Source organism: Pinus tabuliformis, chromosome 4_2, assembly GCF_031772625.1.
Source record: "Pinus tabuliformis cultivar Carrire ecotype Pingquan chromosome 4_2, CPIR1, whole genome shotgun sequence".
NCBI classification, from domain to species: domain Eukaryota; kingdom Viridiplantae; phylum Streptophyta; class Pinopsida; order Pinales; family Pinaceae; genus Pinus; species Pinus tabuliformis.
This window is the reverse complement of record NC_142304.1, coordinates 552,155,392-552,182,390: the sequence shown is the minus strand read 5'-3', so window position 1 is coordinate 552,182,390 and position 26,999 is coordinate 552,155,392. Positions and strand designations below refer to the sequence as shown.

General features: G+C 39.2%; 1 protein-coding gene across 1 annotated transcript in view; it reads left to right on the top strand.

Annotated features, from left to right (window-relative positions):
* Positions 1–9,390: 9,390 nt before the first annotated feature.
* Positions 9,391–26,999, top strand: part of LOC149170464 (RNA recognition motif (RRM)-containing protein) — an 85,590-nt gene continuing 67,981 nt past the window's right edge. Inside the window, exons 1-2 of the mRNA XM_089429022.1 lie at positions 9,391–9,823; positions 11,510–11,830. Of these exons, the coding sequence (XP_089285148.1) occupies positions 9,776–9,823; positions 11,510–11,830 (369 nt within the window). The 5' untranslated portion in view covers positions 9,391–9,775. The remainder of the gene's footprint in view (positions 9,824–11,509; positions 11,831–26,999) is intronic.

Below are 26,999 nucleotides of genomic sequence, written 5' to 3'. Positions count from 1 at the left end.
GGGCCATAACCTTACGATTATTGTTTATGGATGTGCCAATGTTCTATGGACAAGAATCTATTGGTTTTCTCAATTCATTCTCAAGAGACCTCCAATCCCCATGCACCCTAAATAACCTCTTAAAGTCACATCAAAAGCATGATGAAGGATGGTGACAGGGTTAGGCAAACATTTAGGTGAACATGGGTGACATAGTTAGTCCATGTGATTGAATCAAATAGAAGGTTCACTTCTCCATAGGGCTAAGTTGATTTTGTTCTCTTGGACACCCTCAAGATCACCTTGTTTTACATCCTTTAAATTCATTTAGTCGATGGTTTGATCTATCAATTAAAAATAGGTTGGTTATGCTACAACAAAATATTCCATGTTACAAAGTCCTTTAGTAACTTCTACATATGATCTAACTTCAACATTAGATAGAAAATGAGCCTTGGTTCATTGGAGGAGGAAAATTGATGCATCTTACTATTAATGAATATTCATTCTCATTGTCATTTAGATATTATCTTCTATCACCGACATAAGGACAATCTAGGAAGAGATGATCAATAATTTATGACCTGGCAAGACATTTGAAATGTTAAGAGGGCCCCATAAAGGTTCACTTACCTAGATTATTCCACGCGAGGTTCCTCTTTTAGGGAAATTGCCAAAGAGAATTAAAGGCCATTCGTTTATAGTTTCTTTGCCAATCTTTAACCAAACCAGGTCATTTGTGTCCAAGTGCAATGCAGCCATTAAGTGGTTATATGCCCACTTATTATAAAATCCTCAGCCTCATCTCTTCCCACATGAATATATATTAATGCATTCTTCCAACAGAAAGACCTTTTCTACAACTCTATTATAACCAATTTCTCAATTATTTTGTTTTATATACTCTTTGCTGAACAATTGCTTACTCCATGTGGGGCCTTCGATTTAGTCATTTATAATGGCTTGACTAGATGGGTAAAGTCTAATAATTTCACTTGCAATGCTTACAATGGAGCAAGTGTAGTAGATTATTTAATTTGCTCGCATGGTTTGTGTGAGAAAATGGATGAAGTTTTGATTGGAGATTAACTTTGGGACTTAAAATCAAATCACAAGCCAATTTATTTAAGTTTTTCTTGGACTGGAAAGAAGCAATTAGAGTAAAAAACTAAGTGTGTTCAACAAAATCTCCTATTGACAGTGCTGGACCCGCCAACATTAAGGGGATCTCCTTGGTATGAAGTTCCAACTAGACCTCACACCATTTAGTGGAGGAGTTCCATCCGGTACGATTGTCTGGTTGCCATTATCTTAAAGATATGCCTTAGCTCTTGCTTGTCAGCACGTGAGAGTGGTCTGCTTTGTCTTTGAACAATGAGGTTCACGTGCCTGGTGAGTGCTTGTGTTACTTGTGTCAAGGTTCTTTCACCGCATAGGGAGAGGGTGGAAGTGAGTCTCTAGTCTAAAGGGAAGAGTCCCAACTCTGTCAGGGACACACAACACAGCAAGAGATGCACAACTTCTAGTGGAGTAGTCCACACGGATGCGACAGTCACAAACACACAATGAACGAATAACATGTACAACACCCAACAGAATAGTCCACGCGAGTGTGATAGTCATTATAACAAGTTTATGGGAATGGTTATGTCTAGCGTCCAACAAGGTAGCCCACACGTGCAAGACAATGTTAACAACTTATACAACACATTTTCATAAGCATATGTATTAGAACAACCGGAATAGTTCAACTTCTTTAACACAGGTTAAAGCAACATGCATTACAAGTGTTCAAAGATTGGTCTTATAAATAATTACAATACATGTGTGAAAATGTGCTGGCTTGTTAACAGGATTTTGAATTAAGCGAAAGTTCCAAGACACATCAGTACGCCATACATCACTAACCCCGTAAGCGGGGCGTTGGAGCCACTGCTCACTCCTCAAAGAAAAGATTACAGACTCTCAAGGCTATGTGGGAGGAGACAAGGTGAAAAGTATTTTACATGTATAAATGAGGGGTATTTATAACCAAGGGTGAAACTGACCCTTGTGGTTGTTCAACTTCAATCATGACTGTTTGACTTACATGAATCTTCAACTTTACATGACTCTTCAACTTTACATGTGGGTCTCTTGGACTTCCACGTTACATTACATTGATTACAACAGTGTGGCCCACAATAATGATGTGGCTGAGATGACTCATGACATGACTCGACACGACAGAGTTGGTGTGTTCATGTAATATTCCTAATTAGCCATGGCTAATTGGAATATTCGATTTTGTTCAATTTTTGCCTTCTATAGTTATTTGTAAATAAAAAGTGAGGAAGGGGGACATAACTCCCTTTAGAATAAAAAAGTCACTTCCTAGGTAGCACAACGTTGTGACTTAAAGGGAAGCCAAGGGGGCCAAAGGGGGACACATAAATGGAGCCCACGCAGACACATGGAGAGACTGCGTAGGATGGAAGAACATGTGGCAAGAGGAGAAGCACGCAGGAGGAGGTGAGCCTAGGGATTGTGAGAGGCAGAGGCTATAAAATAGAGAGGAGCCCCCTCATTTTGGATCATTCAGTTATGTGCATTTGGAGCTAATCGTTTCGACTTCTAAACACGCTGGCTGTTTAGCGGGTCTGCAGCACTGTTTAGTGCATTGAGTGTCTCCGTTCGGAGATCTCACCCTTAGCCCCGGGGAACTTCGAGTGCCTTCTCAGGCAAGGTATTCCCATCAGTATTTCAACAGTAGTTTTGTTAGCATTTCAGCAGCAGTTTCATCAGCATTTTTGGAGGACTGCATAGTACTTGGAGAGGGACGCAGTTCTTTTTGGTTGTAGTGCTGGATTGGGGTTTTGCAGGTGGATTTATGCTGGGAGATTGAGCAGGGGTCTAGCTCTTGTCTCATTGGAGGATTTTTGGTAGGGTTTCAGGCAGAGTTTAGAGGGGTTTTCTTCAGTGGCAGCGCAGGGCATTGAGGAATTGCCCAAAACCCCAAGAGGGTGTTTTTCGGGGGTCGGCCATTCCAGGAAAGATTTCTGGGTTTTTCCTGGGTTTCTTGAGTAGAGCCCGAATCCAAAGTTTCAGTTTTTTCCGAGGAGGGGAGTAGCCCCAAATCATCATTTGTTTCCTAGCAGCAACAATAACACAACAGCAGCATCCACGCAGAGAGAGCCATTCTTGTCATTCTAAGAGTATTTCTTCACTTGCCTTCTGCAAGTCGAGGTGCCATCTGTCTAATCACCTCTTGTACTCATTATATTGCTCAGTATAATAAAATGGCTTAACATTTCTCGTTGCATTTCTTGTGTATCTACTTATATTTTTGGTTTACATTATTATATGTTGTTCCACTATTATTTTATCACTTATGGGTTATTATATCATTTGCATATATTTGGTTGGAGTTTTTGCTGGGGTTTGAGGAATATTCTGGGTTAGGAATATTACAGTTCATGCTGGTGGTGGTGTCCATGTCGAGCTGCAGTGTTGCTGAGTGATGGATGTAATCTTGGTGTATCATAACTTCATCTCTGCATGGCAAGGTGTGCGAAGTCTTCGATGGCCTTGGTGTTCGCTTGATGTTTGCACGTGCATGTTCCTCCTTCGCTTGTACTTTGACATGATTCATGTGTTCGTTCGTTTGCGAACAAATATCCTTGCATGCATTCCTCGTTCGTTCGTTCACGAAACAATCTCCTCGCATGCATTCCTTATTCGTCCATTTGCGAACAAATCTCCTCGCATGCATTCCTCATTTGTCCGTTCGTGAACCAATCTCCTCGCATGCTCTCCTTTTTCATCCCGTTCATCGTCGCGTCATGTCTCGTCCATGTACCTGTATCTGCAATCACTATGACGACACAACATCAAATCCATAAAGTATCCTAGTCTACCATGATGCATTATCGTTCGCTTTTGGATGCAGGTGACCGGGAGAGAGGACAAGGCTCTAAAACTGCTCAAGGCAAATTTCACGCCGGGATGCGGACTCTGGGCATTGCTGGTAAAAAATGTGCAGAGGTCACTGGGAGACTGAGATGGACAATTAGGATCAGTAGTGACTGTTCGCAGGATTTGGCTCGGCTAAAGGGCAGATCTGTGTAATTTTTTGAGGGAGGTAGTGCAGGCAGTAGAGGGGGATTGACAACAAAAATTGTGTAATTTCTTTGGGGAGTTGGCAGTGGGCTGCAAGAGGCTTGCTTGGAAAAACTACACAATTTCTCCAAGGAGTTGGCAATGGGCTGCAGGAGACTTGTTTGGAAAAATTACACAATTTTTCTGGGGCGCTAACAGCGGCTGCGAGAGTCTGCTGGCAAAAACTGTGCAATTGCTAGGAGGCTGGCTTGCTAACCATCCTTGCACAATTTATGAGCTAAGCGGGATGCTGGGCAGCTGGGTGACTACTTATGAAAACTGCGTAGTTTTCCGGGTGGGCAGGAGGCCAACTAACTGGGTGACTGGCTAGAAAAATTGCACAATTTTTTGAGCGATACAGTGACAGACATAGGGTTTCTGTCTGACATGTCTACGCAGTTTCTTCAGTCAGCAGAGCGGGCAAGATTTGCATCTTTTGCGCAATTTTTTGGGGGAGTGAGTCTCAGGGTCATTACCTGGTCAAACTCTCTGGTTGACTAGTTGGAGGCTTGGTTGATGTGCTTGCGGGCAACGCAGACTGAAATGTCTTGCTGAGCAACTTCTACGCTATTCTAGGTGACATTTAGTCTAGTCGATTCCAAGATTGTGCAGTGCAGGCTGCTTGGGAAACAACCTCAAGCTCTGTGCAATTCTTAGCAACAATACATGATCACTAAGGGCCGAAACTGTGCAATGCATCTTAACGAAGGTTAGACAGTTGGAGGGTGATTCAGTCGTCAAAATTACAGCAAAATGACTAAGTGTGTGGGCAAGTGAACTTGTGTATACAAGACCTTGTGAACACACACTCAACATGACTCGATGACAAGACACCTCAAACCATCAAGACAACATATACTCAGTGTGACTGGTCGACTGTGCGAGCGACAAGCGTGACACTTGTGATAGATCGTTGAATGACCGTGACAACGCTTGCGCGACAATGCATACAACATTGTGTGTGAGTGCAATAGATGTGTACATGGCGAACACAACTCAAACACAACCTTCAACATCACCAGAACGAGGTCGCAAGCATGACATAGCAATCAACATGCGGAAGACGATAGTTGGTCGAACAAGTGAAAAAGAAGCAAGACATGTAGAAGAAACACATAAGATGACTTTTCACATTTGCGCACATGCATGTTACTGAGGATAGGGTGATATGACAATGACAAGCAGTCCTGCAAACTCAACTAAGAGGTGTACTTCAAAAGATGTTCCTTACTTACCATACTTACCCTCAAGATGATCATGCATCGACAGAGTTTGCATGCAGTCCTGATCTTTTCCATTACTTGGTTCCTTGGTCCTTCTCCTCAACTCCTTGGAAGTGATTTCAGCATGTCACCTTTTCCTGTAGTCACTGAGAGGTAGATCTGCGCAATTTCAGCAGACAATGACTGCCGGAATGAGGCCCTGGGAGGCCCGTCTGCGTAGTTTTTGCATGCAAGACCAACAAGACAACTTGGACAACACTGCGCAGTTTTGAGGCTCAAAGCACTACTGCGGGATAGGGGTCCTGGGAGGACAGCTCTGCGCAATTTTCTGAGTGCAGTGCAATTGGACTTCTCTGCGTATTTCTGGAGAGCAGTGTTGGCTGGGGTCTCGACGGGCTGCGAGGTTTCAGCAGGCAAGGGAGGTTGGTGTCTCTACACACTGCAGGGTTTTAGAAGGCAAGGGAGGAAGCTTGATGGTTGCAGAAGCAAAGCGCACAATCAGGGAAGTTGAATGAGGCTAGGTTGTGCGAGAAAATGACTAAGTGTGATATCATTGAAACATATGTAAACATGATAGGACTTGACTATGATCACACACAAACACTTAGTGACACAATGTAGACCATCCATATAAGACATACTTTAGTTGATGCAAGAACCTTCGTGACAAGAGTGCTTGAGGTGGGTGTGAAGCATGTCTATGTGATGACGACCACTCATACGCATGCAATTCCCTTGAAGCAAGACAACGTTCCCTTTACATGACAAACAACAACCCCTATGCTCGAAAATGACACATGGTGCATAAAGAGAGAACGCAGACAACTCTTAGGATCAAGGAGGGGAGCTTAAAATCATCAACTTACCAACAAACGACCAAAGGATGATCGATCGCAGGATCCAAAGTAGGCTTCGAAACTTGCATGTGAGCCAAAATTTTGGAGGGTGGTTGTAGCCGCTACAACATCTCCCAAAGGGCAGAATTCTTTTAATTCTAGAAAACTGTAATACCTTCAAAATGACACTAGAGAGGCTCTTTGAGAAGGAGAAAATCCCAATTCAAGGCCTTCATAGTCACAGATTAACACATTTAATTCAAAGTGCACTTGTAGAGTGCAAACGAGCAAAAATTAAGAAGTCTGAAACAAATTGCTTTCCGGTTAATGCTTGGTTTGATGAGGAATGCAAAAAGGCCAGGAGAACGTGGAAAGAATCAAACAAGGATAACATAAAGTTCAAAGCTTAAAAGCAAATATTAAGAAAGAAAAAGGTCGATTTCATGGTTTCAAGGAAGGAAGAACTAATCTTCCTTGGGAAAAATAATCCCAAATTATTTTGGAAGGAGCTCAACCGAGAAATATGCAAACTAAATATAACATTACAACTTCTAAATGGATTGACTATGCAAGACAACTCTATGAGCAAGATCTGAAGGTTGACTCTCCCCCCTTGGTCAACACTGATACTTAACTCTTCATGATGCAAGAGGTAGAGATGGGTATCAAGAAGAGCTGAACTCCAAGAAGAATATCTAAAGTGGGTCTCAAAGATTCTTGCACCTCACATTATAGAAAATTTCAAACAACATCATACAACAGGGGTTCCCCACAGATTGGACAACTAGTCAGGCAATACCTCTTTTCAAGAGTGGTGACGTCAATAATCCCTCCAATTATAGGACCATAATGATAAACCCTTTGTTTGCAAGGTTATTAGAAGCATGCTAGAAAATAAAATTAGCAAGTGGGTAGAAGAAAGAGATAAGCGTGCTAAAGGGCAAGCAGGTTTTAGACCTAAACATTCCATAACTGATCATTGTATAACTTTAAGGCACATCATTGAAAAAGTTTGGGAGAAAAAGGAAGAAGTTTTTTGTTGCTTTGTTGATTTCAGAAAAGTGTTTGACACGGTTCCTAGGGATAAGCTTTGGCATAGAATGGAGGAACTTGTGGTTCCTAAACATTTTGAGAGTAGTTGTGCATAGGCTATAAGAAGAGGTGAAAGTCAAAATTAGAACTTCAACGGGCATTTCTAAAAGTTTTCGTAGAGATATCGGGGTCAAGCAAGGTTGCCCACTGTCTCCTACCCTTTCTGGTTTATATATCAATAAGCTTGAGTGGTTAAATTCGCAAGGGGGTGATGGTATCTATTTGGGCAAGTTTGTTATAAGACTTCTTTTGTATGCATATGACCTTATTCTGATTGCTAAATCTGCTCTTGGTTTGCAAGAGCACTTACTATCCCTTGAACATTTTTGTAGAAGGGTGGGGATGCAAGTCAATATTAGCAAAACGAAAGTAGTGGTTTTCTCTAAAAAAGAAAACATAACCAACATAAGTTCTACTTTGAAGGCAACATTCTGGAAGAAGTTGCATATTACAAATACCTTAGAATTGAGTTCAACAAAAAATTAAGCTGGGATGGCTGTAGAAAGAAAAGAACTTCGGGGGGTTGGAAAACATTTTATGCTTTTCAAAATAGGTGTAGAGAGGTAGAGTTATGGGACTGGAAAACCAATCAAACTCTTTTTGGGCTTCTAGTGATTTTGATGATTCTCTATGGTTGTGAACTGCGGGCCAACAATACATTCGACATGCAGTGGAAACAAATTGAGAAAATTCAAAAGCGTTTGATTACAAACAAATTCAAAATTAAAAGTGCAGTTCCTTATGCTATCTTGTTAAGTGAAACAAGGACTGTTCCTATTGAAGCAATTGCCAAGGTGCGAGTCATAAGGTATTTAAAAAAAATGAGCAAATGGAAGACGACAGATGTTCTAAGGTTGTCTTTAATGACATATTGTGTAAAAGAAAAAAGACTTGGATGCAAAAAGATAACAAATGGTTTATTAGATGGGGTATTTGCTTGAACACATGTCCCATAAACAATAAGACATAAAATATTTTGTTATGGATAAGTTCCACAAGCGTACATGGGATAAGGAGCTAGGGAGAAAGAAGAAGTACTATATTGAAGTGTTTAATCCCACTCATAATCATCAACAAAAAACCTACATAGAGGCCAAAATTTCTTGGAGAGCCAAAATTCTTATTGCTCAGTTAAGGACTAATTCTCATAAACTCCATTGTGAAATAGGGTGCTGGAAAAGGCCAAAAGAAATGTGGGAGGAAAGAATATGTATTTTTTGTTCTTTTGGAAAAATGGAAACAAAAAAACATTTCATTTTAGAATGTGAGGGCCTCAAAGACAACAAGGAAAGTTATGCAGATATTCTGGCAGCTAGCTCTCTAGATAATCTATTTAGCGAGACATTTGTCGAGAAACTGGGAGGGTTTATTGTGAGGCTTCACAGGAAAAGGGCCGAATATATCAACCAAATGAAAAAGCAATGTGTGCATAGGCTATATTTAACCTCGTAGACATTATTATTATTATTATTTTTTTCTTTCTTTCTTTCTTTCTCAAAACAACAATACATTATAAACATCCTTACACTCTATTCACATTAAAATATGAAAATATAATCTTAAACTCATAAACACAAAAAAGTACTTAAGTCTCTTTTAACCTAAATGCTCAAAATAATGTTTGCTAATTTCCATTCTAAAAACTTGAATTCTCTTACACAAATATACAAATCCTTTTTCTCTTACACAAATATACAAATCCTTAACTAAAAATCTAAATTTAAGTGCTTGGGAAAACATGCACAATCATTAGCTAACTACTTATTCATTCACAATAACGCTATTATTATATTTAGGGGAGTAATGATAATGGAAGAGGATAAAAGATGAGTAGGAGATAAATATAGTCAATATTTTGCCAATTTAAATGGTATTTTATTTTGTTAGCGTGTTGTACATTGTCTGATTCCAATTTGTTTCCTATCACTACATGCAAAACAAAAATATATATGATAACACCATGTTCAACGCTAGCTATCCTCGCACATAAAAAATTACAATATTGCATATTCCGCCATGCCTATAATTACTATCCTCACATATAATGAACTGCAATGCTACATGGGTAAATTTAGCTAACAATAGGCGAAGTATAGAAACTCCGGAAAATTCCGGCCATAAAATCTCCCAGACCTCGCAGAAACTCACAAAATAGCGACCCACCCCAACCTAAATTACCCCTGGAAATTGCATGCCCTTATTCACACGACCGACTCGTGTCGGTTACCTTGCCGGTATATCCATAGCGTCGATCTATCCTCCCTTATTATCTGCAGCGTCGCATTGTCTTCCATTTTGATTTGCTTTTTTTCCTTCAAATCTTCGCTAGGCGGGTCGATAGATCGATCAAACCTTTCAGTCGATATTCTCACTTATCTCGCGCTGATCAGACTGATGTTTCTCCTTTCGTTTTTCCGATTTTTCAGTGCCATTTGTGCAAATTTTTAACGTCAAAGATTTCTCTTGTCGCCAGAGACGCCGCGGGTTGGAATCGCTGCAGGATTCAGCATGTTTGCGAACTCGAGGGATCAAAAGAGCGGCGTCGGAGTAAAATGGGTCAGTCCTTAATGCAAACCCTAGATCCAGTAATTGAAAAAATATTTTTAAAGCTTAGATTTTGTAAATATTAGGTTCATTATTTTTGTAGCAGGTCTGCAAAATGGTCTTCGAGAATATGTTGAGCTTGGCGTAGCTTCGTTACTGAAGCTGCTTGCTGAGAGGCCTCGTTATTTCCACCTGTCTAATAAGCTTAGGTTAAGTTGTTTAGCTCCACCGTTCCGCAAGTGTAGGTTAAATTGTTACTGCTTAGAAATATATGGCATGTTGAGAAAATTAGGGTTTTACTGCGTTTTTGGTCTTACATAAAGTAATGCTCCTTAACTCTAGTTCGTAGACTGTCAGTTCGCTGTTATTTTTGTTTTTTCGCAATGTTCGCTGTTATTTTTGTTTTTTCGCAATAATAATAATGTCCACAAGGTCGCAATGCCGTGCGCGACTGAAATTGAATTAAAATTATATCCGAAATATAGCTCGAGCTAAGATAATTAGTGTATTCTTGGATTTAAAGTCCTAGTTGAGGTCTAGTTCGCAGGTCGCCGGAAATTCTTTCAAAAATATTTTTTCATAAGCATAATAATGTTTCACAGAAATGAAAATAACCTAAATTTTTGTTCCAAAATGGCTGGAATGTATATTTTCGTATTTATTTTTCCAAAGAAAACCTCGAGAGGAATCCAAGCAATGCATCCCTCATTCGTGAATTAAACTGGTCAGTGAATTTTAGTGTGCCTCGCCCAGTGAAGACTAGCGTGTCTCACCCAGGGGATTCAAACTGGGCACCTGATGGCATGCAACTAGCGAAATGCCCTGCAACATCGATGACAATCGGTTGGGCTAGCTCGTGCACTTCTAAAATTGAAGGGCATGTCAAGGACATTGATCCGCTTATACGTGGATGGGTCACGAGATCGATATAATATCTCTGGGACAGCCACACGCTGTACCACCACTACCTCAAGGTGACCCATTGCTCCAGGAAAAACTCTCGCAGGAATTGCACTTTGCCTATTGGAAGGATTTTCTCACTTTTTCCCAATTATGGATCCAACTGTTTTGGGCGTCAATTGGTTTATAGACAATCTGATCATGTAATATATATGTTCTTTTTAATGTGGCAACGTGGCCTGTTATGGTCTTTTACACTGCTGGCATTACCGACCATGACGTAAAATTCCTTTTTGGGCCAGCTTAGTGCTGCTTGTAAGCGGCTGGGTGTCTGTATGTGAGTAGCGCCTGTTTTCTGATGGTATGTCTACTCTGCTGTGTGCTAAACTGAAAATACCGAATGGAAACTGTGTGATTTTTTCAGTGTTGTGTGTACTTTAGGATTCATCCTCAAGTTTTTGCGCGCCTTATGCTTGTTGTTGATGCTGGGGCCCATGTAATTAGATTCAAACTAGTGAACCAAAAAAATGCTGGGCATGCTGCGTTTTTAGATTGCTTCATTCCTTACATCTGTATTTCATGTTGGGATTGAAGTTTGAACAATATGTGTACTGCGAATGGGCTGGAATTTTTGAGGTTCATTGATTCTTATCTCCAAGCATTGCACCAGCACTATTTAAAGAAGATATTCTTGGCACAGAAATAGTTTATTTCTCAAATAAAAAACAAAGACAGTTGCTGTGGTTGGTTTTATGTATTATTTAAACAATGGGATAACGTTTAATTTCCTGTTTCCAGGGGACACCGTTTGCAAAGGACAGAGTACATGGTCCTCGTTTTGATGAAAAAAGTCATCTTTTTGGAGCTCAGAAAACAGAAAGTGACACAATTCAGGCCTCTCGAAACCTTTGGGTTGGCAATGTATCTCAACATGTCTCAGAAACTGCATTGGCGGAGCAATTCTCCAGATTTGGGGAAATAGAAAATATCACTGTGTATTCTGCCCGTAGCTATGCTTTCATAAACTTCAGGAAAGAGGAGGATGCAGTGATTGCAAAGAGAAGCCTTCAAGGGTTGGTACTCAGTGGTCAGGCTCTGAGAATAGAGTTTGCAAAGGGGGTTAGTGTTGAACTTCTCGCCTTTACTTCAATGTATTTTCATTATTCTTTTCCCCGAGGGCTAAAAATATTGCCATATTTGACTAATCTATGTTCTAATCTCTCTTATGGATATGTTTTGCCCTATTGCAGGGCACATTACATAGGTAATATAAAAAAAGATACATTTTAACCATGATTAAACCTTAGGCAATCTCTTTAAAATCTAAATGCTTTATCATCTAAATGCTTTATCACAACAATAAGATCATGGGATCGAAAATATAAGACCACTTCATTTTGATAATGTGCGAGAGAACCCTACAAAAGCAATATATACATACATTGGAAGCATTGAAAATTTCAGGTTTAGGCAATCCCTAAACATGTTTATAAGCTCTTGGCATTGAGATTAACACACCATATAGCAGAACATTTTATAAGCTATGAGAAATTGTTCCATAAGCTGTTAAAATTTATAATGCATCTTAAAATGTTAAAATAATTGAGATCAGCAATGAATACGACTTTCACCAATCTCATTAATCACTGTTAAACCTGTTATATAAGTTCGACCTAATCTTTGCATTGCTGGTATACATGCGATAACAGTTTAAGGGCTGTACTTATCCCCCACTATCTTGATACATCGGACGAACTAAAACATAAATGATAAAGTACACATTCCAAGTGGGTTTTGTTATTGTGGTATTCATGAACTGTAGCATCAGTACCTTTAGGTTGTTCATCGAAACTAGGTACAACTGAGATCAGTGGTTAGAGTAAATTTTGAATGTCAGCAACTCAGGTCATGTAACCATAGAAGGAAACTAAATGGCTAGGAGGGCTTATGTTGAGCCTTTGATATGTTTGAGGCATTCTCGATACATTTGTCAGAAATTTTATTGATTCTAAGTAAATTCCAGAAAAATCCTGTATTCCACAGTCTAACTATTCCTAAAAAGAGTGAAATATGTTGGTATTTTTGCTACTGTTTCTAATGCATTTAATTGAGTTATAGTGTTTTACCTATACGAAGATATGGAATAAACTATTGTCATGTTAGATTTTAGGCTTCTGTGGGAGTTTTTTGATTCATGATCCGGATTAACCACAGTCTTCAGTTCATTCTGCCAACGTTTCAAACCCCAAAAGGGGTCCATCATCAGGACAAATTAGAAAGAATTATGTCATGTGGAATTTTTTCAAAATACATGATCGATAAAATTGTACCAGTGCAAATGAAGTACAGGTAAATAAACAATGCTTGAACTTGAGCATTGATATCCTTGCAATAGTTATGAATAGTAAGTGTTCAATGTAACTCTTACATCAAAATTCTGTACCTTTCACTCTCACTTTCTAACTCCAAGGGATTGTTTCTCTCTCACCTATTTTCAGGTTTCCCCCTAAGTTTGTGGACTTGTTTACATATTATCTTGTTAGTCTGAACAGTCAATGTGCAGAGTTAGGATATAAATTGCCACATTGTAGTGCACATGAAGTACAGTTAAATAAACAATGCTTGAACTTCAGGCATTGAGATCCTTGCAGGAGTTATGAATGGTTCTCAAGTGGTCAATGTAAATCTTACATCAAAATTCAGTACTTTTTGTTTCTCTCTCACTTTCTAATTTCAAGAGATTGTTTTTCTCTCACCTTCTATTTTCAAGTGTCTCCTTAAGTGTGTGGATTTAAATAATCAATGCTTGAACTTGAGGAATTGAGATCCTTGCAGGAATTATGAATGGTTCTCAAGTGGTCAATGTAAATCTTACATCAAAATTCAGTACTTTTTGTTTCTCTCTTGCTTTCTAATTTCAAGGGATTGTTTCTCTCTCACCTTCTGTTTTCAAGTGTCTCCTTAAGTTTGTGGATTTAAATAATCAATGCTTGAACTTGAGGCATTGAGATCCTTGCAGGAGTTATGAATGGTTCTTAAGTGGTCAATGTAACTCTTACATCAAAATTCTGTACTTCTTGTTTCTCTCTCCCTTTCTAATTTCAAGAGATTGTTTCTCTCTCACCTTCTATTTTCAAGTGTCTCCTTAAGTTTGTGGACTTGTTTACATATTATCTGGTTATCTGAACAATCAATGTGCAAAGTTAAGATAAAAATTACCACATTGTCTCTCATCCATGATACATATGGATTCCAAAGGACCAATTAGCATCATTCAAACGACAAGAATATGATCTTTATATACAAAAAAATTAGCAGAGGCAAGAAAGAAATGCAGAGTAATGCAAGAAACTGGAACTTCACGGGATTAATGCTTAAAAAGATATATATTTCAGTTTGCACATAATAGAGCACCAGAACCCACAGTTACATTATCATCATTCAACAAAGACCATTATCATCATTCAACAAAGACTGCAATTATTTACAAGGAATAACTTTCAGACCTTCTGCCTGTGGCCGAGTGGTTGGAATGATACATTGCCATGTTAATGACCCAGGTTCAAACTCTGGTACACATAGAGCTCTGGAGTATAAGATAGCCCAGTTTGATATGATTCATTTGAAAAATTAAATTAAAAAGAAAAAAATTTCAAGTTTTGGCATTTCATGAGAGCAAAGTTTAATGGAAAACTTGAATTTCATCTATTTCACTGTTCAACTTTATCAGCTAAATGACATTTTACCTTATACATAGCAAGTGTTAGAAATAGCAGTGGGCTGTTTCATTGCAGCAAAGATAACAATTGACTAAAAAATAAAACTTTGAACTTCCCAATTCGTTAATACCCTATAACTATGATGACTTGATAAATGTCTGAACCCTTGGATATTGTAAATGGCCATCATAATGTTCATGTAACATCTACATTGTTTAACAAAGAAATAAACACGTCAAAGCAAGATACTGGAACACGTTGATCTTATTAAGTGGATTTATTGTAAGACAATTGTGTTGATTGTAAATCAGAAGATAATTTGTTTATGATTTCTCAGAATATGTATTTTCCAGCTGTGGCTATCCATTCAGGATTTGTAATTCCCATTTGGAACTATCCATTTAATTAGCAACAGTTTGGAATTGAAATTGGCAATATGACTGATTAAAAGTAAGTTGTAAATTAACAGACATTGCTGATTAGAAGACATAAATCGGGCCTGAAGTTAACAGGCACAACTGATCAGAAATAACTTGAATTTGAAAAACAACTAACAATATGAAGTGCTATCACATCATGTTTACACAGACTTATCATATGAGCCTACAAAGAGTGGCTTTAAACATTCTTGTAGAATTTTTGTGAAATCCAGGATAACATGTCTAAATTCATTTAAGTAAAAGCTCGCATATCAACGAAGCACTGTGGTAATGACATCACAATAGAGCAAAATTCTATCACCCCTTCTGGACTTCCACCACTGAGTCAAGTTGACTTGCCTATTCTGGATTCTACACTACATATTAACAATGTAAAGGCCATTGCACAGTTTGTATAATAAATTTGCAAATATGTAAAAATACCTGGGTAATTGCAGGGATCTTATAGATAATCTATAAACCTTGAGTAATGTGAAGTAACATTAAAGTCATTTGCAATATAACAATAGTGTTTCCAATGGCCAAGAACAAATGAGAGGTGCAAGCCATTTAAGCATTCAATTATTACTGTTTTTACAAGCCTTGCAGGGGCTGGGGGTCAATGTTTTATTGCTTGCTTCACTGTTCGACTATATGCAACTGTTTTCCTGTTAGTCTTATCTTTAATATCAGGGCTTGCTCTCAGGAATGCAGGTTCTCATCTACATTTACACCAAAATTGTTTTCTGGTCCAGGCACAATTTGAGGAATGACAAAATCTTGTGAAAACTATACCTATTGGAATTTGGCATACACTGTCATCGTGCCCAGGGTTTTTAATATTTATTTTCGAGATTTTTATTTGAGAATTGAATTTGATTAGGTAGTCCTAGACTCCCTGAAAATGTGTATGTCTGCATCCTTGAAAAGAAAAGGAAGAGAGTGGGCAATTTGGTTTCAACGGTTACAATTTTGTGTTTGAAGCAATATTTAAAAAATATGTTCCAATGAGCCAATACCTGTATGGGATAGGGTTTCTCCTATCGTCAGGGCATTCACAGTAGAGCTAAATAGGGTTTAACTCTTAAGGGCTGGTTATTAGGAGGGTGGCCCAGGCTATTTGGACTGCAATGTGGAGTTTTTAGAAATCATAAGCAAAAGCATCCTGAGCCTCAATGAAAATGTTAGTTACGGTGGATCTTTGAGTTTCACCAGTCCAAAATCAAAATCAGTGTTATATATTTTTCTTCAAAACATCCATCTAGCAGTATAAAAGTTGTCACTTGTCTTGGCCCACATAAATGTCTGCTAAGGTCAAAAAACAGAAAATATAGGTTAGCGAATCATTGCAATCAATTTAATTAAGCCATTTGACCAGTGCGTATGTCACAACCCTCTGGAATTAATGGTAGTTGTGAATTTGATTTGCAAGTTAGATTTATATTTTTTGATGAAAACAATTTAGAATTAGAATTCTGTAACCATTGGCAGATAATTCATCTGTCAACTGTTGCATTCCCTTTAATCAAGCCACTTGACCACTGACTATGTCCAAACTGTAAGAAAATTAAAGGTGCCTTCAAATGTTCCTAGGCTCTAGCTAGATTTAATGACTTCCTAAAAAGTCTACTTCGTGGAAAATTCAAAAACATTTAGAACTGGATCTATACTCAAGTTAGCGGAATAACATTACGTTGAATTGTATTTTCAACATGTCACACTTATGGAGGACATCTAGATATTTTATGAGTCACCATCAGCTTCTATACAAAGCAGACTTTCTTGCTCTGGATTACATGAAGACATGTTACAAGAAAATATCGTGATTGTGATAGCTTAAAACCTCTTAAGAACTCTATAAAATATAACCAAGATTAAAACATAGAACTCAATATAAAATTTATGGCTGTAGTTCGTGATGAAGCCATGCTATTTGAAGTTCTGAAGCTGAGGAAGCGTGTATATCTCCAGGATGGCATTTGGATAAGTTGAAAGCCAGATGCGAGGAAGGAGTTGGTTTCCTTATATTTTCGGGGACAAACAGTTTCTCTTACAACGCAAACTACTTCCCTGTAGATAAAGCACTGTAATGTGTATCTCCTGACCTGGTTACATATGATGTCGAAAATGCAGTTAGGAAGATGGGCTCACGAGAAAGCAAATGCCTTCAACTGACATAGGACCTAGATTTTATGTAAGTTGGATTGGCTAGATGATAGTTTTTTGACAACAACATGCTGGGATGTTTGAATATGTGCAAGGCAGAAGCTCATAAAATTTATACAGTTTCATGTGTGGTGTATATTGACTCTTGAGGCACATCATGAACATGATGACCAGCCGGGAGCATGTATCTGCTAAACTTTCCAGAATTTGGAAATGTTGAAATATAAAGAGCCAATTCTATAATAGGTCCATGAGAAGACAAATGCCTTGAACCATCAAAAAAACATGACGACCAACATGGAGCATGTATCTGTTGGGCTTTACAGAACATGGAATTGCTGAAACATAAACAGCCAAAAATTGTCACTTTCTGAGGCTGAAAATATTCCCGGGAATCTTTGGGCAGTCGACTTTCTGAAGATGATAGTTCAAGATATTAGTATGTTGAAGGATCAAGATTAGCTGCCCGTCTTTCATGGAGAAATATTACAGGTTAATGAGTAAGCAAATGTTTATTATATGCATCATTTGAACTGAATTTGTCTCGTATCAGGTAAAGATATTTGTTTTTTCCAAGGGATAGTGAGACAAAATTTGGGGATGCTGATGATGATATATTTAACATTTTATTTTATTTTATTTTTTTATTTTCTTCTTTTTAATAATTTTTTCATTAAATATTATAAACGAATCGTTTGGGTGAATCGGTATCTAGGCAGAACTGCACCCACCTGACAAGGGTTGAATCCTCTGGGCTGCCGCTATGAACCCCAATTTTTTCATGCAATGCGTGCCATTATGCACTGGTGGTTATCCAGGGTTCCAATTGAGGCCTGTGGTATTAACACCATGAGTCCCATTCACTTGGTCTATGACGAGCTTGCACCCATAGAGTTGATGCGCTAGGCTGCTAGCTAATGAATTAATAAATGAATGTTCAAGATAAGGTAATTTAATTGATGCCTAATGAATGACCACAATAGTAGTTCAATTGGCTTAAAGATACAATTGGCTTAAAGATACAAGTACTTAGTGGGAGTGCAAAAGAAACTCCGATCACTAATACAAGAAATAAAATAGCTGACTAGGTAGAGAAAATTTTTAAAAAATATCAATACATACACAAAATTTATGTTGAACATAATACACTCAAAACAAAGTAAATGGGACAACCTATTTGAGCTATAAAAAAGGGGAATCAGTGAACACGTCAAAGTGTGTCAGAGATAGAAGTAGAATACAGGGAGGACGAACAAGGTGACCATGAGACTTTCAATCCCTAAGTAACTAACGTCCTTATGATTTCAATCAAACAAGTATACCTTATGATTTCAATCAAACAAGTATATTGTTAAATATAATTAATGCTGAAATTAGATTTCAAGCCTAGCATCAATTGCGCAAGCTAAAAATTAAACAGTGGAAGCAGGAAAATTGGTTTCACATATACATACGCAATTAATTTATCAAATCAGCTTTTCATTTCTTCAATTTTTTTTTACAAAGAAACCTCAACATGCTGCCCTAAAAAAACACTGCACAAATACCAAAAACACCGCGTTGAGTTTGTGCAATCTGTTGGAAAAAAAAAAAAACAACAGAACCACTGGATGATCTGCAGGACAACCTATATGGCCTATCTGAACCACTGTAAAGATCTGTACAGTAATGTTTGTACAACTGTGTAGATCTCTATGACATTGTATTTATGGCTGTATAAACTTCCGTACCACTGTATGGAACTGTTGTATGGAAACGTTTCTTTCCTCACTGCCTGCTCTCTATCTCTCTTTATTCCTCAATTTTCTCAACTGCTTATGTGTGTTGAAAGACTCTACCTTGCCCTGTATTTATAGTTCTAGCGGAGAAATTAATTTTAAGATTCTGTTGTGTTGCAAGGGAATTTTTGCCCTTAGGGTTCTAGGGTTTGCGAGACAAATTCCAGATAGAGGTAATATTGATAATACAACAATACAATTGAGCAGTAAATTATATAACACATCAATGCATCATAACAGTTCAGATAACAACCAATCCAGTAGTTCTGATCGTGTAGTAATAACAGTCCTTCCACATAAATCGTAGCAATTACAATGATCCTTGAATACAATTGAATTCATCCTAGGGCTGTTTGCAACAATGAGGGCAGCCCTAATTAATTCAATAGCAGACTCTACCAATTATTCTACTATAACCAGCTGTACTCGTCTACTAATACTACTTCAATGATTTCCTATTTATCCTTACAAAATCCCTGTCGCCACTTTGCTGCTCCCAACTTCACTGTGTGGCCTAGCTGCTGTGTAGCGGCTGCCTTGGAGATCAGTTTGTGGTGTCCAATCCAAACCTAAACAAGTGGCGTGGATCCTTCATGCTCTGCATGAACCCAGGTAGGCATTGCTGGTCCGCTGTCTTGATCAGCCTCAGGACAGAATTTGGTGCCACTGTCCTTAAATAGCTACAGAGAAGGAAAATCTGCCTCCTCAAACCCTGCGGCCAGTCTTTGGCCCTGCAGCCTTGCAGCTGTGGCCCTGTGGTCCTGTGGCCCTGCAGTCCGGTGGCCCTCGGTTTTCAGCCTTGTGAAAAAAACCCTCAAACGCCCCGCTGCCCCCTGTATGGCTTTGGTACTACAGAGAAGATCTCCTGCAGCCATGCCCTTCCAATAATACTGAGGTCGTGATGCACCTTAAGGCTTAGACAGATCACAGAGAGAAGATCTTGCTGCCCAGAAAAGCTAGAGAATGGATTCCTTGCCAGAAAAGACTTGAGTTGTTCCAAGAGAATACACCGCCACAAAAACAGAGAGAAGTGACTAGCTAGGGTGGGATCACCTCCACAGAAACTAGACAATCAAAATGGGGATTATCTAGGGTAGGATCACCTCCACTAAAACTAATCAAGAAGAAGGGGTCTAAAAACCCTCAGAGACTCGGGCTTAAAGAAAAAACAGAGATAATCCAGTCCAGTTCGATGATGATAAAATAATTACAACTCTCCTTTATTTACATATTTCCTTGTGGGGGTTCCTATCCTTAAAATTACTGTGAGGGGTTACAAGTGAAGCCCCCAATTTGGGCTTTTCACCCCCGCTACCCCAAACTTTACCCAATGTTGCTGGATAACATTGTATAATGGGTTTCCCCCTTTATCAATGACTATAGCCTACGTGGTTGGATAGGCTATTTTGTCTTCCCTTGGGCAATCAATCCATAGGGGACATTATAGTCCCCCCTTCCCTACATTGCTTGTCCTCGAGCAATTGCATATCATGGTGCTGCAAAAGATGTTCCCATGCTTTCAAGACTGAAGACTGCTCACTTACCTTGCATCTTACTTTCTAGTCATTCAATTTCTACACCAACATAGTGTCTTCTGTGCCCTAACTTGGGAGATTTTGGTGGTTAAGAGGTACCTTATTTGGCTCAACCTTTGGTGGAGCTGCTTCATGAATGAGGGTATTGGGGATGCTTTGAATGCCAAATTTTTCCTGAGCATGTTTATCTCAAACTTCTTGTAGCTCCTTTGTTTTGACTTGCAACTGGTTTTTCTTTGCCCCCTTTGCCTTCAATTTTGCCTCTAATTTTGAAAAAAACTCTTTACGCTTCTCAACTCTCCCATTGCATCTAGAGTTGAAAACAACCCCAGAAAGGGCATTGGCAGACTTGCCCCTAGAATCTCTGCTTGATTTTGCACTTGCAGTTGAGGAAAAAATGGAAGGGCATCTTCCTCTAGCTTTGTATGGTTGGGTGCATCCAACTTTTGGTCATGTAATGTAGATTTTCAGAGTGCAAAGGATTGGAAGCATCTTGTGTGTCCATTTTCACTGACATCTGGTTCATGTCACTAGCTACTACATTTATAGGCCACACCCTTGTAGAAGCCCTTTTTTCAGTGGTGAGAGCAAATGGTTGGGGAACAATATACTTCAACCTTGTAGTTCCACTTTTTGTTGGCTGATGAACTGAACTCTCTGTAGCGGCCACTGACTACCATATGTTCCAGTTGTGAGACCTTCCTCCCATATTTCTAGTTGGACTCAAGTCAATGCAACCTCTTGGTGCAACCCTTTTAATCCATTTGATAGAAGTACTTGTATAAAATGGCCTTGGCTTATGCTTTTGAAAGCATTCATTTTTACCAAGCACACTTGAACCGGGCCCGTGATTTCAACTGTCCTGCTTCCACTACCCCTAGAGAGACTGCCTTTTTTCTCGTGTGCCACATTAGATTGGCCTATAGTTGGATCATATAATTTAGACAGACGTTTGTGGTCATCAATGTTGGAGGTTGGTCCAACAGGTACATTAGCAAGACCATTAGACATCGATTTATTGATTTGTTGCCTCCTAAAGATCCTGATGTCCAAATGACCTACTCTTATATTTGGTAAAAGTTGACGAGGAACTTGATTGAGATGTGTAAAGCATAGGTGTTGTCGATGCGAGTGCTGGAGGTGGACACTGAATATCTACTAGTGCAAATGTCAAATTGACAGATTATGCATGAATAGATTGGATTTCCATTTAATGCACTAGTGCTCTGAACAAAATCTGTCATTGAGTTGTATGAATTTCCATTTAGGGTAGAGATATCATTTGAGGTGCTATTGCTTTTTGGAACTTTGGCAAATGAACCCCAATCTTTTGAATCCCATGAATTGCTAGATTTCCCTACTGTGGTTGAAACCATACCCGTTGTCTTCTCAAACTCCCCAAGGCAGGAAGAGAACTGAGGGTCCATATTTATTGGACAGGGAACAAACTTCATCGTTATTATACATAACTAGTGAGCTCAATCTCTTCTCCAGGACTTTGATTTCTCCTCTTTCATGGTCTTCATAACTCTGTTGGCTGTCATTTTCCTCTTTGAGGACCATTCAATTCATCAAGGCCAAAACACTCTCTGATGCTATCAGAAAAATTGAACCATGAGCTTTATCCTTCATAGCCTCTTGAGCTTTATCATTGTAGTTTTTAGGTGATACAATTTCTTGGACACCCTGACTTTCACCTTTGGTAAACTGTTGAATTTGCTGAGATTTTGCTCTCCTCTTTTTGTCTAAGAAACAAATTCAGATTGCAATGTATGTCAGGGCTGCTGCTTTCTTTATCCCAATTGTCCTGTACCTCAGATATGAGAGAAGGGTGTCTCTCTATGTTTACTTTTGAGTACATAATTTGTGTTAAATATTTGTCACATTGACCTCTGTCAAATTCTTTACAAGGTCTCAAATTTGTGGGATTGGCAAAACTATCTTTTTCAATTTTTGTGTTGCTCTCTTTGTTGAAATCAGCTGCTACATCATCACAACTTGTGGGGCTGGACTTGGAGCCATATTTATCGTTAATACACCTTTTTCATCTGCTTAAATGGTTCTGTTTCACTAGCACTTCCTATTTTGATGACAGTGTTGGCCTCAGATTCTATACCAGGAACTTCCTCTTGAATAGCTGATACCTCACCATTAGGGGTGGCTTTAAAATCCTTGGATGGTTGTTTCATGTCAACGTTGTCTTTACTTCTAGCAAAGGCATCTTGTTCTAAGGTCGCTTCAGATTTGTCTATGCCTTTAAAATGGATTGAAGCTGTGTCTACTTCCAAACTGGTGATCACATTATTTACTTCCTAAACTGATGAATCAGGCTGAGGAACTGAGTTGAGGGTAGGTGTGATGGAATTCTAATGGTGTGGCACTGAACACCTTCCAATTCTAGAATGGTCAGTAGGTTAATTGATTATAATAGAGGAATTTGTTGAGAATCCATCAATGGTCTGCTCGGAGATACTTGATGGCTTCCTATTGTAATGTCGCCCCCATTGTTTTCATATCTGGATGAGTTACTGCCTCCACTCTTTTCAGGCTGGCTATTGTTTTCAGCCTATTCCTTTTCCTTCATTGAGATGCCATGGGATTCAAACTCACTGTTCTTATGAACTAAACACGGAAACACCATTACTGGCTAGATTCTGTTCATTAGATAAATCTTGCTCAGAATTATCATCATTCTGAAAGTTATTTTGAATCTCGCTGCTTGTAGAGCCATGATTACTTTTACTGCCCCAGATATTTGAAAGGCGTGTACCCTTCACTTAATACTAATGAAGGTCACGGTTAGGGTCAGTCCAAAAATCATTCCAACTTCTTATGACTGCTTTCTGCTGTGTGCCCTTATCCTCCAATTCAGGTGCTTGTTCAATCTTGGGAGTCATGGGTGTTTGATCCTTGCAATCTAACTCAAGTGCTAGTTTGTTTGGGGGTACTAAACTAGGAGCAAGGTGGTTGCTGCTTTTATTATTCATAAATGGGGTAAAAAGATAAGTCATCAATTGTTGGCGATGTTGCCACTGAGCATCCATAGTTTGCCTGGCTTTTTCCCAAAATTGCTTGTCCTCCATTGAAACTTTCCCCGAAGACCCCGAGTCAGTGAGATCAACTTAATTGCTCATAGGTTGGGAAGATAAGCTAGCTCTGATACCTTTGTAGTGTCCCAAGGGAATTTTTTTCCCTTAGGGTTCTAGGGTTTGTGAGGCAAATTCTAGACAAAGGTAATATTCATCATACAACAATACAATTCAGCAGTGAATTGTTAGATTTCCTTAAAATCCAGTAATTGATTCACAATTTTCAAAGTGTAAAACCATAAATACAAATAATTGCTGTTTCAAAGACTTAAGTTACAAATACATTGAGTTTTCTAACTTAGCATGCAAAAGGGAAAAAAATAGATCAGAAGACATACACATTCAATGCATAAAACACAAGATATACCTAGGAAACCCTAACTCTGAGGAAAACTTGCAACTTTGTGTGTCTTTATTATCTTCAGAAAAGGGCAATCTTCAAAAATTTATAGCAAGGGAGAATTTCCCTTTCATAGCAAGAAAACCACTGATTAGCTTCCAAGATAAATCTATCTCTCTACCGTGCACTCGATTTGCCGTACGCCTATGCAAATTTGCCCATTTGCACACATGTGCGAGCTGTAGATCCCTCTTCTTGCACACACATGCGAGCTGCAAATCTCTCTTCCTATGCACACATGCGAGTGGATAATTGCGCCAAGGTTGTAAGAGCAGCTCGACCCTCACCTGATCTCCTTAGTTGTTGAAGCTCTTTTAACCTACTAAAACCCTAGTCTCTCCCTTCGTTGATCTGGCACATTGCTTGTGCTCAACTGATTGGCACTTGCTTTATCTCCTCTTATAATTTTGACCTAAGCCCCTCCTTGACTTTGGACGATTAAGATTAGATCTTGACGAAGGGTCGAGATTAATTGTTACAACCTTGGTGAAAATTCCATGTAAAAATATACAAGGCCACAGTGATGGGACACGTATTCCAAGATGAATGGTGACAACCTAGTGGGTGTTGATTTGGTTTATTATGGCTAAGGAAATTGACAAAGGCAATGGCAAAGGCCTTGGAAAGGCATGAGACATTTATTGGCATTTTATTTATGAAATTAATGGAAATTAGGAGAAAATGAAGGTGAAAGGTCACAGGGTGCATGTGAGGAGGAAAATGAAGAAAATAGAGGCCTCATTAATAAAAAAAGCTTCTGAGGATTAGTGGGCAAGACTTGATCAATTCGGTTTTGGAGCTCTCATTATTCTCTCTCTCTCTCTCTCTCACTCATACTCTTGGATAGTTTTTTTGGAGCACTCTTAGAGGGTGTGGCATACATGGATTTTTGGAGCAAGAAGGCAAAGGAAGAGTATCAAAGCAGAAGAGGGCATCAGGATCAACAACTACATCAGATTTGCTTGTAGGTACCGAGTTGCATGTATGATTTCTTCATTAATTCTGGCATTCATTTGGTTTCTTGGTCATGATCTGTTTTTGGCATGGAGGATTGCCTGGATTTACAGTGGATTTGCCTAGCCTTGCCATTTTTCTGGATAGCCATGGTGTTATGGGTTTATTTGCTTTGTTTTTGGTTGGTTCTCATGTTTCCTTAGCTTGGGTTGGGCTATTAGTTCCTAGAAGCCTTGGTTGGACAAACGCTCTGGAGCCCTGTAACGGCTTGGGTTGAGTTACTAGTCCCTGTAGCATGGGTTGGACAAATGCTTTGGAGCCCTGTAACGACTTAGGTTGAGTTACTAGTCTCGTAGCCTTGGTTGGACAAACGCTTTGGAGCCCGTAAAAGCTGTGGGTTGAGTTACAAGTCCTGTAGCCTTGGTTGGACAAACACTCCGAAGCTCGGTAAAAGCTGTGGGTTGAGTTACTAGTCTGAGGAGTCGGGTTGGGACAAATACTCTGGAGCCTTGGAAGGTTGGGATAAAGACCGATCTGATGTTGGTTTTGTGATGTCCGATTGTGAGGTGGAATCACTGTTTGATGGGTTGAGGTGGATGGCCTCTGGAAGCCTTGGATTAGTTTTGATTGATGTGTTTTATGAGATCCCACATTCATGCTTGGAATATGGCACGGGGGTGAATGGCTAAAGAGAGGTTTGGCTCTGCCTTTCTACGGTCGAGTGGAACGTGGAAGTCCCATCCTGGGTTTGGATTTTGCATCATTAATGAAAGGTTATTTCTCCTGTTATTTCTATGAGTATTATGGTGGATTATATGTGGTTTATATGGCTGTGATTGCATTGGTATTTCTATCCCTATTATGCTGGTTATGTATGTATTTTATGACAACAGATATGTATGGATCTCATCATGTTTTTACTTGTTATTGAATGATCAATGTATCTATGACCTAATGGATGAAATGGTAGCTAATGTGATAAGGAGACAATGCTTCATAGCGAATCTCAGATAAGTATGAGACCCCTATGCTCAGAATTGTTATTTACAACTGTAGGTTGCATATTTACTAAGTATTTGAGAAAATGCCTCTCATGGCTAGTAGGGGTCCAGTCAAGGTATTGAACAAGTATTTGCTTTAGTACTGTCGTTTCCAGTTATTTTACTGATTTGAAGAGATGGTTCAATTTTGGGTAGTGACATGGGCTCTGGGCGTGAAAAGGTGGCTCAAATCCCGGAGTCGCTGGCATAGCACTAAGAATTTGGGTCTCTGGTCACTGATAAGCAAGCTTTTGAGAGCGACTTTGGTTGTGCTGGTCGCATGCTTGCCTTGTCATGTGAGCTACATTGGGTTTAATTCATCTAAATGATAGGTTAGCTCAGGGGTTGGGCACCTGGAGTGATGGATTAGCCCTTGGGGGTCCTAAAGCACCTGAGGGAGGTCTGTGTGTTGTATTTTTATCGATTCCATTTCCTTAAGGTTAACTAGGAGGTCGAATCATATCATGGTAGCCTCTCGTCACACGTTTACCCCGGCTGGCCGGTTGCTTGAGTAGATGTGGGAGCAGGGTGCTACATTAAATCATAAGTTAACTTAGGATTTTAATTTTTTTTTCGTAAGTCTAACTTTAGGAAATAGTCTAATAAATCAATATTTTGTTAAAGTGGTTGCCTTGTGGGTCCCTTTGCTAGCCTTAGCACCTAGGCAAGCGAAACTCACTCTTCTCTACTCTAATCAACAATCTCTCTTAGAGGGAAAGGTGTTTTGCACTATGTTCAACTTCTCTTTGAGGTAAACAAATTTGTTCTAGGCAGTGCCTTGGTCAAAATGTTTGTTGTCTACTGCTGTATTGGTATGTACCGAAGTGTAACTATACCTCTTTGAACAATATCCCTGTTGTGATGATAACCTATGTCGATGTGTTTTGAGCGATCGTGAAACACTGAATTTTCAGAGAGCTTGATGCAACTCTAATTGTCACAGTGGATTAAGGTGGGCTTCAACTCTTTCCCAAACAAGCCCACGAGAAGCTTCCTTAACCAAATAGCTTCACACCTTGTCAAATTGACAGTCATGTACTTGGCTTGGGTTGAGCTCAATGCAACCAATCTCTGCTTCTAGTTGAACCAAGAAGCAACTGCTAATACAACATTGAATGTGCATCCCAATGTGCTCTTCTTGTCTGTGGAGCTCTCTGCCCAATTTGCATTAGTGAAGCCCTCAAGCCT